The 17226-nt window shown below is 37.4% G+C and overlaps 1 protein-coding gene across 1 annotated transcript in view; it reads left to right on the top strand.

Moving 5' to 3' along the window:
* Positions 1-17226, top strand: part of ALG13 (ALG13 UDP-N-acetylglucosaminyltransferase subunit) — a 107267-nt gene that overhangs the window by 46187 nt on the left and 43854 nt on the right. Inside the window, 11 exon segments of the mRNA XM_037142524.2 lie at positions 4063-4144; positions 4332-4494; positions 8179-8254; positions 9236-9344; positions 10614-10678; positions 11009-11109; positions 13407-13534; positions 14455-14704; positions 15127-15240; positions 15429-15585; positions 16634-16754. Of these exon segments, the coding sequence (XP_036998419.2) occupies positions 4063-4144; positions 4332-4494; positions 8179-8254; positions 9236-9344; positions 10614-10678; positions 11009-11109; positions 13407-13534; positions 14455-14704; positions 15127-15240; positions 15429-15585; positions 16634-16754 (1366 nt within the window).

Here is a 17226-nt window from a genome sequence, read left to right on the forward strand (position 1 = left end):
CCACCTTGCCTCCTCAGTGGGTCTTCCCATTGCTACTCCACACCTGGGATCTGCCCACGGCTGTCTGGGTGCCTGGGTCGATCTGGTGGATCTTTCCTTCCTGACCCCACTCTGCTGCTGGCTCTGCCGCTGGCTCTGCCCCTCTTACCAATCTGGCTGAACAGTTCGTTGTTGTCAGACATCCATATAGTTCAATTTTCTGTGGTTTGGCTGCATTTTTGTTGCTAAAATTTTGTTGTTTTTAAACTTGTTTGTGCGAGAAAGGACAGTGTTTCCACCTATGCCTCCATCTTGGCGGAAGTCTGATCAAGTTTTAAGAAAATATTTTATCCTGATTATTTGATTATTTGATTATTGAATGAAGACTATACAATATTTGACTTTCTAAATCATGTTTCACATTGTGGAGCAAAATTAGGCAATGTTTTGATGATGGTAAAACAAGACTAGACATTGGAAGTACTGTTAGGATGTTATAGTAATCTAGACCAGCTTTCCTCAACCCTTTTGGCACCAGAGACCAGTTTCATGGAAGACAATTTTTCCATGGGTGGGAGTTGGGCCAGAGGTAGAGCTCAGGCAGTAATGAGAGTAAAGCTTTCTTCCTGGCCTGCTGCTCTCACCTGCTGTGCTGCCCAGTTCCTAGCAGACCACTTACCGGTACCAGTACTGGTTTGCAGCCCAGCGGCTGGGGGCCCCTGCTGTAGACAAAAGACCTGAACTAGGCAAGTGGCATTAGGATGCAAGAGATAACTTAAATGATAAGTATAAATTGGGGCACATTAATTATTTTACCAGTGGTATCACCATCTAATTTGTTCAGCAAATATTAAGCTCTTGTAGTATGCCAGGTATTTTGCTGGGCTTTGGGGATACCAGAATGAATATAATAAAATTCTTGCTCTCCAAGGGTATAAGAAGCTATGAAAACAGACATGTAAATGTTTGGGAAGTGACAAGTTGAATAATAGAAGTATGTGCAAAGACCATAGAAGAAAAAGCACTTTACTCTGCTTAAAGGAATTTAGAAAGTTTTGTTGTGTTGGTGACATTTAAGTGGAGTGTCAAAAGATGAGTCTCATAAGTATGAAGGGCACTCTACTCATAGGAAACACTATATGCAAAGGTATGGAAGCAAGAGACCCTTTGGGACTCAAATAGTTTGGTGGAGGGAGGGCAATGATAAAAAGATAAGCCAGACTTATATAATGAGAGATGATGTAGTAGGCCATGCTAAGAATTTGTCATTTTTATTGTACAGAGTAGTTAATTGAAAATTTTCCCCAATATTTTTGGAAATTTTCAAACACACAGAAAAGCTAAAGAAAAATCTACAATCAGCATCCATACCCACCACTTACAGTCTACTGTTAATATTTTAGTATCCTTGTTTTATCAAAATATATATTCATCCCTCTATCCACTCATTAATCCATCTGATTTTTATGTATTTCAAAATAAATTTCAGATATCAGTAGAGTTGCTCTAAAACACTCAAAGTTTTTAAATAGAGGTATGATATAATCAGAATTGTTGAGGAAGAGGACCATTAACTTTTGTTTTAGCATTGTGCACAGCATTGCCTGAGATGAGATTTAGACATTTAGAAATTTACCAGGACTCTTTAAACCTGCAGTTCAATATTTTGCCCTGACATTTTATTCTTAAAATTTTCATATAGAGAAAACTTAAAAGACTTTTATAGTGAACATTTATATACCCACCTCCTAGTTACTACAAATTATACAGCTCCATTTTCAAATGAGTCTTATATATCTGAGATATTGATCTAATAAATTCTTTTGGGTGTGTGCAACCATGAGAATGTCATATATAATTACCATCTATACATATACACAGAGCTAATACTTATCAACCATTGGGTATTTCTATGCAAAGGATAGTATATATATATGTCTGATTTGGGAATACATATATAAAGTGGATGTGTTTGTTCATACTGAAATTTAAGTATGGAAAAGCCAGGTGGCCCCAGGTACTTTCCTTATGTATCACCTTGCTTTGCCTAAAACTGAGTTGCTATATCTCAAGTTTGTGTTGTAACATTTATATTTGAATTGTTTGGGTTTTCAAAAATAACTTTACTAAAAGCAGTGAACATTATTAATGAGCCTTCCATAAATATAGATTTCGGAGTCCGTTTTCAAGGAAATAAATTCCTAATGTTCACCTTGGTACCTTTCACCTTCTCTGTTGACCTTGAATTCTGCATTTTGAGGTTATTTAATGTCAAAGTGAATGCTACTGGAAGCTAGCCATCTTTACTCAGCCCATTTGCTCTATCTTTCTAGAACAGACATGAATACTTATATTAAAAACAAAATGAAAATTAGATCAGGAAAAGTAAAGTAAAACTCCATTCATGTTCTTCAATCTCATGTGCTTCATAGTAACAACTATTAAGTTTTGGTGTATATACTTCTATATGATTGTCTTTGCCTTTTTTAATGTAGGTAGGCTCATTTACAGTTAACATTCTGTTACATGTTCTTTTTAGATGTCTGTCCTCAGTAATGTAGATCTGCCTCATTTTTTTAAAACGAATTTACTGCCATTATATCCCACCTGGCACCCCCAACAAACACATCACCCACAGTTTGTGAGATAATTATTATTTTATGTTGAGATACTACCAGGAGCATAAAAGCTATCATGACTAGTTTTTCCTCTTCCAATCAAAATGGAACTGATTGCCAACTGAATAGAGAAATTGTATGGTCACCTGTTTTATTTCCTGCTTCTTTATTCATCAGTTCTGGTTAGCTGAGTTCCTTTACTCCTAACAACTGCCTCCAGTTATTAATCTTTCTTAGCTGGAGTTCCTAGTTCTTGTAAAAAGGCTTCTTTGTTCACATTCTGCTCAGTGTTTGTTGGTATTAATAAACACTTAAATGTGAATGCCCCTTGGGGTGGGTGAAACTTCATAACTTAAACTTTACTGTGAGTAAACCTTAACCTGATACTTGCCCTCAATGCTTTGAAATGGATTATACTGCTGGAGTTGGGATTTCAAAAAAAGAAAAGAAAAAAGAAAAGGCTAAAGAAGAATAATAGTCCTGGTATCAGAGTAATAGATCTAGTTTCAGAGAACTTGATTATTAGCAGAAGTTAGCCCAGGGTAGTATAGGAAAGTAGAAAAATAATCCTTAGTGTAGTTTTCTGCCAGGGAAGCTTTGTGGCAGCACCCTCCCATAGATCACAGAGAATCATCTTTGGTACCTCATGTTGCTGATACCAGAAATGGCTTCAAGTGAAATAAACTTAATCACTAGGGATTACATCCCTTACACAAGACAGAGGTTTTTGAGCGAAAGTTCAAAACAGTTTTGGAGTGTTTAAACAAATTTCATCATGTGGAGCCAGGGAGCATTTTTACTGAAATAATTTGGTTAGTAAGTATTGCCTTGGAATTGTTGTTTGAAAAAACCAGCAATCAAAGGAATCAGCTAAGAAATTGATTTTGAAGCCATCAAGGAAGTCTCTTAAGCAGTGTTGCTTTTATATAGTATACTTATATATTGCTGTTCAGTACAATGGATAACATTTTGAATAAATTGAAGTCTTTTCTTCCATATCAGAGTTTGGGGTATTTGGGTATTTGATTTAATTTGTCCAGTCATTCTTAGAAGTTGAGCTGGGTCTTTTGTCTTCGGTTAGCCTTTCCATTATATTCATTCACTCATTTTATAAAAGTTCCTGTAATCACAATGTGATTGAGGCTCACAGTATAGCCTTAGTGGTTTAATCTCAGCATTTAAAAATCCCTGTCAAAATCTCTTAGGTATAGCTTGCATTTATCTATGCTTAGATTTTAAAATCACTTTCCCTCCAGCTTTATTGAGATAAAATTGATACATTATGCTAAGTGAAATGAATAAGATGGAGAAAAATACTGTATAATGTCACTTATATGTGGAATCTAAAAATCACTTTTTAAATAAAACATTCATTTTAGTAGTTTCTGATTTACAACTTAATTTTAAGTATTTCATAGTTGTAAGATGAATAACATTCATTGTCATTCTTTGTGTTTTTCTTTAGATTCTACTCTGCTATTCAAGTAATGGTCATTATGATTCAGTGTACTCAAAACAATTTCAGTCAAGTGCAGCTGTTTGTCAAGGTATGTGAAGGCTTCATAAATATTTGGGTGTGATTTGTTGCCAGTCTATAAATTGTGGGACCTGCCATAAATAACTCTTTAAAACCTTGAATTGGTACCTATTGAATTTGTATTCTGGGTTATGGCTATTTTCACATTGTTAAATGTTATTTGGATAATTGGAGTTTTAACCTTTTTTTTTCTTCAGCTGTATTGTATGAAATTCTCTATAAAGATGTGTTTGTTGTGGATGAAGAAGCATTGAAGACTGCAGTTGAATTGTTTCGAAGTAGTTCCAAGAAGAACAGAAACAGTGCTGTCACTGGTAGTGAGGATACCCATCTTGCCTACAAGAGTTTAACTCAGGATAGGTAATAAAAGGAAAGGGGATATCAACTATCAGATCATCATCTTTCTGTGTCATCATTTGAAAGTGGAAGAGACCTGGCAAGCTTTTATGACTTAGACCACACAAAGATGCATACACATTCATTGCTCTAAAAAATCTCTTTTGTATGTATGTATGTATGTATGTATGTATGTATGTATGTATAGAGAGATACATTTTTTAATGGGGGAAGAGAAGTTTTGCCCAAAAAGATGTTGTATTGTGAGATGCTCAGGCTTTGGGGGTTCAGTCCAAGTCAGAATCAGGTTGTTTTTTTTTTTTTTTTCTAGAAGAGACTAAAACTGCCAAATCCTGTGATTCTCAAACTTTAGTTGTATAGTTGTATACACATTCTTTAGGGTACTTATCAGAAAGGGTAGATTCTTGGGACTACCTTCACGATATATCAGGTCAGAGTAAGGACAGGGATCTGCTTTCTTAACAAATATATATACTGAAGTATTCTGATGTAGATAGGCTTTGGATCACACTTTCAGAAAAAAGCTGATTCTAAACTAGCACCATAGTTTTGTAGATGATAATTGAAGTTCAGGGTGATTACTTGACACACACATCCAGCTAGTACAAAAAAGTCTCCCCTTTCAGGCTAAGGGGAGTTTTAGCAGCTGAGGGTCTGCCTTTTATACTCACTAGCAGTATGGCCTCTGAGGAAGCAGCTATTATTGAGCAGCTTTAATCAAAAACTGTATTTGAAGTACTTTTTCCCAATTATTCTGCCTGGAAATTCAAATAAGCTTGGTGCCACTCAGGTCTCACCTTGTTTGTTTTTTTTCCCCTTGCTGTTCTATTTCTTGGATAGTTAATGCTTTTGAATTATTTTCTCTTTGGTAGTAGCAGAGTCTTTTTTAATATAGTTTATTGATTATGCCATTACAGTTGTCCCATTTCCTTCCCTTCATTCCCCTCTACCCTGCACACCCCCTCCCCCACCATTCCCCCCTTTAGTTTATGTCCATGTGTCACAAGTTCTTTAGATTTTATATTTCCCATACTATTCTTGCCCCCCCATCTATTTCTACCTACCGTTTATGCTACTTATTTTCTGTACCTTGTCCCCCCTTCTCCTACTCCCCTGTTGCTAACCCTCCATGTGATCTCCATTTCTTTGGTTCTGCTCCTGATCTAGCTGTCCTCTTAGTTTGCTTTTGTTTTAGGTGTGGTTGTTAATAACTGTGAGTTTGCTGTCCTTCTTTTCATCTTTTTCTCTGTTCATCTTTTTTATCTTCTTTTTCTTAGATAAGTCCCTTTAACATTTCATATAATAAGGGCTTGGTGATGATGAACTCCTTGAATTTGATCTTATCTGAGAAGCACTTTATCTACCCTTCCATTCTAAATGAAAGCTTTGCTGGATAGAGCAATCTTGGTTGTAGGTCATTGGATTTCATGACTTGGAATACTTCATTCCAGCCCCTTCTTGCCTGGAAGGTCTCTTTTGAGAAATCAGCTGACAGTCTGATGGGCACTCCTTTGTAGGTGACTGTCTCCTCATCTCTTGCTGCTTCTAGGATTCTCTCCTTCATTTTAATCTTGGCTAATGTAATTATGATGTGCTTTGGTGTGTTCCTCCTTGGGTCCAATTTCTTTGGGACTCTCTGAACTTCCTGGATTTCCTGGAAGTCTATTTCCTTTGCCAGATTGGGGAAGTTCTCCTTTATTATTTGTTCAAATAGGTGTTCCACTTGTTGCTCTTCCTCTTTCCCTTCTGGTACCCCTATAATTTGGATGTTGGAATGTTTAAAGTAGTCCTGGAGGTTCCTAAGCCTCTCATCATTTTTTTGAATTCTTGTTTCTTCATTCTTTTCTGTTTGGTCATTTTTTCCTTCCTTCTGGTCCACTCCCTTGATTTGAGTCCCAGTTTCCTTTCCATCACTACTGGTTTTCTGTGCATTTCCCTTCATTTCAATTAGTTTAGCGTTCATATGTTCCTCTAATTTGTGACTAAAATCAACCAGTTCTGTGAGCATCCTGATCACCAGTGTTTTGAACTGTGCATCTGATAGGTTGGCTATTTCTTGGTCACTTATTAGTATTGGCTCTGGGGCTTTGAGCTGTTCTTCTTGAGCCATAAAATTTTGGTCTGTTTCTACCTGTTATGTATGAGAGGCGGAGCCTTAGATGTTCACTTGGGCTGGGCGACCAGTTGCTAGGTTGTGAGACTGTAGTGGGGGCAGGGTCAGAGAGGGGGACTTGCGCTTGTTCCACGCTCTCTCTCTGACCTCAGTCCCCTCTTCTGCTTCTAGAAAGCTAACTGGTGCTGGTTTCCGAATGTGTGGGACTGTGCACCCTCCAGGACCCTGTGAGTCTCTCCAACAAACTCTTTGTGAGCCTGGGAGCTTCTCCTGGCAGCTCAACCCCAAAAGTTTTTCCAGTTGGTGCTTTTAGGCTTTAATTCCCGTCACTGGGGCCCTAGCGTGCATGGTCTGTCTCACTGCCTGCTCCTTTGCCTGGTTTATCTGAGTGTGAATATGTGGCCACAGTCAGCCAGCTGCCTTGCGCCCCCACTAGGTCTGCCCTTTGCCACCCCACTCCTGGGATCTGGCAACCACCACCTGTGCGCCTGGGTCAGTCTGGCCACTTTTTCCTGCAAGACCTTGCTCTGCCAGCCACTGACTCTGCCCCTCTTATTGATCTGGCTAAATGGTTTGTTGCTGTTGGGCTTCCGTACAGTTCAATTTTCTGTGTTTTGGTTGCATTTTTGTTACTAAAACTTTGATGTCTTTAAACTTGGTTGTGCAAGGAAGCACAGTGTTTCCACCTATGCCTCCATCTTGGTGGAAGTCTGGTTGTTGTTTTTTTTAAAAACTTGGGAATGCAGGGAACAGCACCCTGCATTCCTAAATAAGTTGCTTTGTTCTTCTCTGATTTGTTTTAAAGGACTCAGGCTTACAGAAACTACAGTATTAGGAAGGCAGGTGTATTCTATTTGTACATAACAATGTTACCACAAACTTGGCAGTTTAAATCAACACACATATCTCACAATTTATGTGGATTAGGAATCTGGGCACAGCTTGGCTGGGTCTTTTTCTTAGGATCTCAAAAGACTGCAATGATGGTGCTAGCCACAATTGAGTTCTTTTCTGGAGTTTTGACTGTGGGAAGGATCCACCTCCCCTCTCAGGTGGTTCTTGGTAGCATTCAGTTCCTTGAAGCTGTAGGACTGGAAATTTCAGTGTTTCACTGTCTATCAGTCAGAGGTAACCCTCAGCTCTTTGCCACATGGGATTGGTGATCATGGCTGCTTGCTTCCTCCTTATAATTAAGAGTGAGTGACTAATAATACAAGCGCTACATTCATATGTGAAATAATGATATACATCCTGTTTATTGGTTAGAAGTAAACTTAGAGGGGAATCACACAAAGGTGTAAATGCTAGGAGGGCAGGGAATCATAGGAACCTCCCATCTTAAGCATTGTCCACCCACTAGGAGTTATGAAATATAGGAGATGATCTGCTAAGTGTATTGTAGCACATACTTATACAAAGGAAGCATAAATGCAGATATTGAATGGAAAAGTGTTTGTTTCATTTTTAGAACTGACCTACTTTAGTACTACTAGGTAGTAGGATATTCCTTTAATTTAAGATTTTCTTAACTAGTACATTATATAAAACTCTTTGTTCTAAATCTTTTCAATTAGGACTGATGAGTGGGGTGATTCCTGCAGTGTTGAAAATACACCAGAGGGGTGCAGTGGAGGAGCAGAAGAAGCAAAGGTTTGATATTTACTAGGGCAAAGACTTTTCATAATTTTGGTTTGTAGCTTTATAACTTAAACTAGTTAAGGTCAAATGGTCCATTCTAGTAATATGGGGTCAGGGAGGAGTTTATATTTTCCTTATGGAAGTCTTAATCTGAAAATGTAAAAATATATGCTTAATGTTCTCTGAATTTTTATTTTGGAATTGTAGGTTTTTTTCAAAGCAAACTGAACACTTACATTTCAGAAGCTGTTTGTTTTCAAGTTATATTAACAAACCCAGTAATTAGTTCATCATCAGTTTTACAATACTGAGGTTTCTATTTGTCATTAAAAAAAATATAATACTTAACCTTATCTACTCAAAGAAAATAGGTAATAATCCTGGTTGGAGAAACAGGAGAAATTTTATAATCTGTATAGGCTTAAAATTAAGCAGACCTAAAGTTTGAGGCTAGCTAAATAGGGCAAATATTATTGTATTGTAACATCTTTATGCCCCAAGGGCTGGTAATTTGAGAACAATATTGAATATGGTGAGATTCTAGCAAAGCAGAAGAAAAAGGTAATTCCTTTGAAAATTAGAAGAGATTTTGACCAAAATGAAATACAGTTTTTAGATTTCTCCAGGTGATTTTAGAGTACAGACACCATTGCACCTCTGTGCATATTAATAGGAGACTTGTTAAATAGCTCTGACTGAATCTTTAATCCTGGTCTGTGTTGCATTGATTGACATATGGTAGGTACATCCTGAGTTGTGGGCTGCTTGAGACAATATTTCCCTTCTTCCATCTAAAAACCTTTTAGATTATTTGCATATTGCTTCTTTAGCCTCCCGATTTTTAAAATGCATAGTAAATTTTATTTCTTGCAATAAGGAAAGGGAGGCATATGTACAGTTTTTTTAAAGGAAAAAAGAGCTTTAATTCTTCTTCATACAAGGAAGACTTAAACTAAAGATGGTGAGTTTGTGGCATGATTATTTTTGTTTTAGTCTCCAGAAAATCCATCAAAGATGCTCTTCCCCTATAAGGTGCTCAAAGCTCTGGATCCAGAAATCTATCGTAATGTAGAATTTGATGTTTGGTTGGACAGCAGAAAAGGTAATGAAATATCAGCAGGATGATTTTGAATCCTGACAGATCCAGGAGAATAATTTTGCAAATTGTTTCTAATAAGAGACATTTTCATTATACTAATATGAAAAACAGCCAGGTACTTACTTTTTGCCTTATTCAGTAACATGATTTAAATCCAAAGGAGGACAAATAACATATTTTTTGGACCATAAGATGCACCCAGGTTTTAGAGGATGAAAACAGGAAAAAATTTGAAGGAAAAATGTGCTAAAATATTTAATAACATAAATAACATAATATTTCACCAATGTAAATGTAAACAGGACTGAACAGCAGCATTAACAATCATTATTCCTCCCAAATTGGGGTTGGGGGGAACCAGACGTGCATCTTGTAGTCTAAAAATACGGTAGGTTTAGAAGTGGGAGGGATTGTTTAGAGTCTGATGTTTATTAGGGATTTCAACATAGCAAACTGTGTAGAGACAGTCTTTAGATAACTCACAGTGCGGGAAACATGTAGTAATTATAACTAAGCTCATCTTACATTTAAAGGGTTAAAACTGCCCTCATTAATAAATGAGTCAGTGAAGTGTTGGCAGACTATGGCCTGTGTACCAGGTATGACCTGCCATCTGTTTTTGTACAGTCTGTGAGCTAAGTAAGAACAGTTGTTAAATTTTTGAACTGCAGAAAAAAATGAAAATAACAGTATATTATATGAAATTCAAATGAAAATTATATGAAATTCAAATTTTAGTGTCCATAAGTAAAGATTTGTGACAGTTTAGTAGTTTGGTTAAAGTAGGCCTTCAAGTTCTTAGAGGTAGTCTTTAATGTTTCATATTCAACACATTAAACCACATGAACCTAGGTGTAGTTAACAATATACAATGAGGTTAAGACCTACTGGAACATAATAAGTTGTTAAAAATAATGGCTGCTTTGAAAAAGCTATGTATATTTTTAATTGAGGTGTGTTGCTTTCAAATTTTACCTTATTGGTGTTTGACCAACTCTAAGATTAGGACCTCCTAATTTCCACTTACTTGTGTTTTATAGCACAAAACTGTATTTGCAAGTCTCCTTAAATTGACCACAGAAATAACCCATCAGGAGTGATAGAATGACCCTTTAGGACCCTCTCACCCTGATTTTTACTTATGGAGGTAGCATTTTAAAGATTGTATGGTAAAAGTAAATTAGAATATTAAGTGATATTAAAAAATATATTAAGTGATATAAAATAGGAAAGGAAACACTTTGAGCTTGATTCTTCATTTTCTTTAAATAGAACTTCAAAAAACTGATTATATGGAGTATGCTGGAAGACATTACTGTTTGGGAGACAAGTGTCAGGTTAGTTCCTTCTTTAAAGAATCAGTAATTTGTTTTTCCAAGATTGTGGTTTTAGGAATTAATAAGTGTTCAACAAAAGTAATTTACAGAATTCTAGAAAAAAATTTAGTGGTTGTATTAAATTTTAATTACAAACTTTTGTGAATATATGTAGACTCTTTCAGCATGTACTGCCTCCATTAGACCAGACTGGCAGACTTGATTATCAACTTGCTTTTAATAAGTAGACACTGAACCCCATTTGGGGAAATGTGGTATTTTTGTTTGGCAGAAGCCAGATCTGCCAGTAGACTTGAGACTAGATGTATTCTGTCTCTTCCCCTCTTTCAGGTTCGTTTGGAATCAGATGGAAAATATTATAATGCTCATATTCAGGAAGTTGGAAATGAGAACAATTCAGTAACAGTCTTCATTGAAGAATTGGCAGAAAAGTGAGAATATAATAATATGTTGAATTACTAAAATCTTTGGCTCCTGATGCCTTTTTGTAATGTTAAATTGAGAATTACCAGGATGCTAGTAAGAAAACCAAAGTTACATCTGGTACTAGCCTACGATGACTTATCTTAAACTGTAAAAGTGTATGCTAAAGTATGAAATCTCAGTACAATCATGTGCTGTGTAATGATGTTTCAGTCTATGATAGTGGTCCTATAAGATTATAATAGAGCTGACTTTTCTGATAGAAATGGAAAGATATGTGGTTCAGGAGAAATTCTTTTTTCCTCTGATGGGAGCAATATCTGGAGCATGGTAGTAGATTTCCTCTTACAGCACCTCAGTTTTCAGTGCACAGATCACATCCCCATCAGTCAGCTGTTGACCTATTTTAGCACAGAAAAGCCTGTCCCCCATCACTACATAACGAGAGGATGCTACAGCCCTCCTGGATCTAGCATGATGTCTTCAGTGTACATTGCTATACATTGTTTGTTGAGGACCTAAGATTCTGGAAAATGACACAAGTCCACAGGAGCTACCTTCACAAGTATGAAGTGTCACTGACATTTCAGTAAGAGCTGTCTGTGTTAGCGTGGAGCCACCCTGTCCCTGTACTTTGAAAATATGTTCAGGTTGTAATGTAAAGCATAGATAAGTTTCATTTCTTCCATCCATTCCATGCCAGAGAGAGCCCTTTGTGCCAGGTAGCGTCAATGGAACCAAAAACGAATGTCCAAAGTCAAGCTACTGAGTCTCAGGTCTACACCCTCTCTGTGTTAAATACTCTCTGTTTTATGAATAGCACACAGTTCCTTGATGTTACCACTGCTCCAACATGTGATAGCCCAAACCACATTGCCGTGACAATGCCTATGTTCCTTTATGTCTCCATCTTGCTGTTTCTTCCTGCTGATCCTCAGGCCACCTTTCACTCCCTCCTGAGTCACTATTGTGGTGATCTATGTCTTACCCAGCCAGTTTCTCCTTGATATTTCCAATTAATTCAGCCGACATGGAACTTCATGTTCATGTTCATCCAGCCCACAGAGTTCATGGAGCAGCACTGATAGCTTTGATGCTGTTTCTGACCCTGTTGGAAGGAAGCATGAGCAGCGCTTGTGGGACAGTGTTTATAAACGCTACAGTAGTGCCCTAGGCCTTCACATTCACTCACTGATTCACCGAGAGCAACTTCTAGTCCTGCAAGTTCCATTCATTAACTTCTTTATAGAGTGTACCAGTTTTTATCTTTTATACCATATTTTACTTTTTCTATGTTTAGATACAAAAATACTATCATGTTATAGTTGCTTACCATATTCAGTACAGGAACATAATGTATAGGCTTGTAGCCTAGGAGCAATAGGCTGTACCATCTAGGTTTGTATAAGTACACTCTATCATATTCACATAATGGCAGAATTGCCTAATGATGCATTTCTAAGAACGTGCTTCATATGACTATATATGTATGTACAAAAGTTTATAAATTCTAGGCACTAGCCAACTTATTACAAATATTAAGTACAAAAGAATGCTGTTAAGAAACTGTTCATACTAATTGGAAAGCTGGTTTGCCAACTGAGCCTCTGCCAATATCACAGCAGCCAGATAATTAGATCCTTCTCATACTTTAAACGTACTCCAGAATTGTCTCAAAAGAATGTTAAAGTACAGATTGATGAGCTACACCCCCAGAGTTTTTGATTCAGTAAGACTGTGGTGGGGCTTTGAACTTCTAACAAGTTTCCAGGTGATACTGATGCCATTAGTATACTTTGAAAGCCATTAAATGACATTATACTGCCCTAATGACCAAAAAATCTTAGCAACTTAGAACAATAAAATCACTTCTTGTTCCTTTAGCACATTCATAGTGGGTCAGCAAAGGAGAACCTGGCCAACAAAACTATTATAGGCAGAGAAAAAATTATACTATGGCAAACCATGTGCTGGACCTTAAGCATCTCCTTGGTTACATAGTTTAGCCTTAGGTCAGTGGTCTGGGAAAATATAATTCTCCTCCAAAGAGAGACAACAAATATTTGTAAACTGGTCAACCTCAATCTTTCCTTTGGAACATGATTTGTGCTGTAAACGTCTGTGAAATTGTACAAACCACTCTTAGGTTTTCTAAACTTAAGAAATTGACCTCTACAAGGAAACTAGTATCAATAGTTTTAAGTAGAATGCACTTGAAAATGTAGCAGAAGGGGTGGGGTTTGTGTATCAAATGAGAATTAAGTCTGTGTTGCAATGACTTCATGGTGGTATCATTTCCCTCAAGGCATGTTGTTCCACTGGCTAATTTAAAACCAGTTACTCAAGTGACACCTGTTCCTACCTGGAATGCTGTGCCTCCCCGGAAAGGAAGAGGTTACCAGAAAATGTCTGGGGGCTATTTCCCGGAAATAGGTTTGTATACTGAAGATTTCTAAAAATTTCCCCTTGTTTTACCCTACATTATAATTTTTAAAGGGTATAAATAAGGCTTGTAGGGTAGTTTCTCAGCTTTGGCATTACCGACATTTTGGGGTGGCTAATCCTTCACTGGGAACTGTCCTGTGTGTTGTAGGGTGCTTAGCAGCATCCCTGGCTTCTATCCACTAATGCCAGTAGCATACTTCCCCCAGTTTTGACAACCAAAAATGGCTCCAGACATTGCCACATGTTCGCCAAGGTGTGGAGGGGCAAAAGTGTCCCTGGCTGAAAACCACTCTTTTGAGGTACTTTGTGTACACTTAAGCTGAAGTAGATTTTAGATTCTAAAACTTGAAGGGAAATGATTTCTCAGAGAACTAGGAAAACACCTCACAGAAGCAGCAGCCAGAGATACTAATAGGCATTAACTTGGCATTTTAATGACCAAAGCTGCCTATCCTAAGCCTAGTGCCGGGATATCCATTGTTATAGAAATTAATTGCTGGTTTTGCCCTCCCAAATGAAATATCTAATAAAATCCTTAAAAAATACATAAATTCTGCCCTGGCCAGTGTAACTCAGTGGATTGAGTGCAGGCCGCAAACCAAAGGGTTGCTAGTTCTATTCCCCGTCTAGGGCACATGCCTGGGTTGCGGGGCCAGGTCCCCAGTAGAGGGTGCATGAGAGGCAACCACACATTGATGTTTCTCTTTCTCCCTCCCTTCCCCTCCGTCTAAAAATAAATAAATAAAATCTTTAAAAAATACGTAGGTTCCCTCCCTATATTTTTGTTGTTGTTGTTCCTAAGAAAAACATTTTAGGGTTTTTGGCATTTGTGGGTGTAGTGTGGGAGACACAGGATCTTTTACTTGTGGTTATGAAGCTTATTTGCTACTTCTTTATTTGCCTGAAAGTTATGCCTGAGATGGACATGAAGCAACAGAAGAAGATGTTCAGGAAAGTTAGAGGGAAAGAAATTTATATGTCCATGGCTTACAGCAGGGGAGACACCCTGCCTCCGTCCAGTCTTCAGCACAGTGTTATGCATTACGGGCATGACCCTGTAATGCACTACTCACAGACAGCTGGCAATGTTATGGCTAATGAACATTTTCATCCTCAACATTCATCTCATAGACAAGGTCGGGGATATGGGATGCCTAGGTAAGTTTCAAAATGATGTACATCTCTGTTTAGATATTGGAAGTAATTCCTGGACAGAATTACATTAGAACTTAGAAATATCTTAATTGTTTAGATTCCTTATTAATTTCTGCCTACAGAGAGCACAGAGGATGAAACTTATGTATACTTAAATATTTGTCAAAAGCATTTATTAGAAGATTCATATTCTCACAATCTAGAGAAATAAAGAACAGTTGAAGAGATGCTAAAAGATAAAATGCCATCAAGATATGAGTGCCATGTATATGGTCCTGTATCCATTAATATTGGATCAGCCTAATGACAAGTTCTTTGTATGTGTACATTTTTACAAAGATGTGTTAATTCTATTTAGCTACGAAGACTGACTACTCAAACACTAGTGAATAAAGAATTCTCTTTTCTTTCCCCCTTATTTTTAGGGACTCGTCTCGCTTTCTAAACAGGCCTAACATGGCAGACCTTAAAGTTGGTTTTTACCCTGGCCCAGGGAAAAAGTGCTGCCAGAGCTATGATAACTTCTCGTATAGATCTCGGTAAGTGCATTTTAAGTGTCAAAACTCAGAGGAAATAGGTAAGTCTGGCTTCATTGTTGAGCAACAAATGTATGGACTAAGTTTTTTAAATGTCAACATTGAGATGTTTAAACTGTGATTTAGAAATTAGAAAGAAATTACTACCATATTTTATAATTTTCTCCATTTCATTCTCCAAAATACTTAAGTTCCTTTAGGCGTAGTCACCGCCAGATGCAGTGTGTGAATAAGGAGTGCCAATATAGCTTTGCCCCAGAAAATGGACAGATGCCCCAGGGCTTGGAAGAAACCATTACTTTTTATGAAATTGAAGAAGGGGATGAGACTGCTTATCCAACCTTACCTGTAAGTAGTTAAAAAATATACACAAAAAACTGTTTACTTTCCTCTCTTTAAATAAAGCAGTGTGGATAAATTTTAGTTTATTGTACAAATGACCAGATAAAGCCCTTCCTGAAAAACATGACCTCATCTCAGCACTTTTAAAGGTAGAAGAAGAAAATGTTTTTTAGTTGTATTTAGAGGAGGTAGAGGTGGACAAATACTCTTGCTTACTTAGTAGCATAGGCTAATATTTTCTGGGGTTTTTTTGGTCATTATTGCCCCACATTTTTAATTCTAAAGCACAGTAAAACATATACAGGTATATATGAGGTCGTCCAGAAAGGATCCAGCCATGTGCTATGAAAAATAGAGACATTTCTTGAAGAAGATATGAGCAACATTATACATATGACAATGACACCTCAGTCACCTTCAAAGTAGGCACCTTGGGACTTCACACAGTTCTCCAAATCACCATCAGCTGCCCCTTTGCATTTTTCTGAATCTCATCAACAGGCTGAAATCTTTCCTCTCAAAGGTGATTTTAGTTTTGGGAAAAGCCAGAAGTCACAGGGCATCAGATCTGGCCTGTAGGGGGGCTGAGTCACCTGGGTGATTTGATCTTTCACTAAAAACCTCTGCACAAGATGTGATGTGTGAGCAGGCATGTTGTCATGTTGAAGCTGCCAGTCACCAGTTGTCCATAGCTGCAGCCTTCTGAATCATCCAAACAGTTTCCATGGAGGAATGTTCAAGCTTAATGCAAAATTTGATGCAAATTCATTGCTCTACTTGCTCAGTCATTTTAAATTTGATGGCCACACAGTACACATCCTCACTCGGTGGCATCTACCACCCCCACTGACTAGTGCAGTAAAGTCATCATTGTTCACACATGTGCATTCCAATCCACTCTCCTTGGCTGCCAGTTTACATCAATGTTGTGCAAACCATTCTCACTTTAAGAATGGCTGGACCATTTCCGGACAGACCTCATATATACACACATTTTCCAACTGTAGAGGGAGAACTGCATGTGTGTGTGTGTGTGTGTGTCTCTTTGGTACAGAATAATGGAAGGCCCTTTACAATGGTTCCTCCTACTTCGACATACTGTGTTGCAAGGCGAGGACATAACTCAGGCAAACAGACTTTGAGCTCAGAGGAGGGTGATGGCCAGAGTGACAACGGTGAGTCAATTACAGTTAAATGTTTTTCTTAAAGATGATTCTTGTGGCATTAAAATATCAGGGCTGTGAAGTAGATCTAAAGTTTTTGTTTGGAGGGGTCTCATTCTGTTTTGGTAGCTTGTTTTCAAAGTTATCAGTTTTTGTCTCAAAGCTTGCTAGGTTTTTGAAGATATCTTGCTATTTCTATAGGCCCTCTACATTATTATAACCTATTTTCAGCTTTTTGCATAGCTTTATAGTGAGTTTTGATTTGGTGAGATTTCAGTATGGGAAATATTTGTTTCTTATTAATAAGGTACTATTCATGTTGTCCTCACTATTTCCAATAACTACTTTAGGCTTTTCATGTGACTTATTTTCCAAGACTGCTATGAAATAATTTCATTGCCCAAAGAAGTCTACTTAACCTATAAATATTACTATTAATTGAATTCTATGTCCTAAGTAATTATATTTGCAATTTAATATATAA

Source organism: Artibeus jamaicensis, unplaced genomic scaffold, assembly GCF_021234435.1.
Source record: "Artibeus jamaicensis isolate MK-2021 breed Jamaican fruit bat unplaced genomic scaffold, CSHL_Jam_final scaffold_461, whole genome shotgun sequence".
Lineage (NCBI taxonomy): Eukaryota > Metazoa > Chordata > Mammalia > Chiroptera > Phyllostomidae > Artibeus > Artibeus jamaicensis.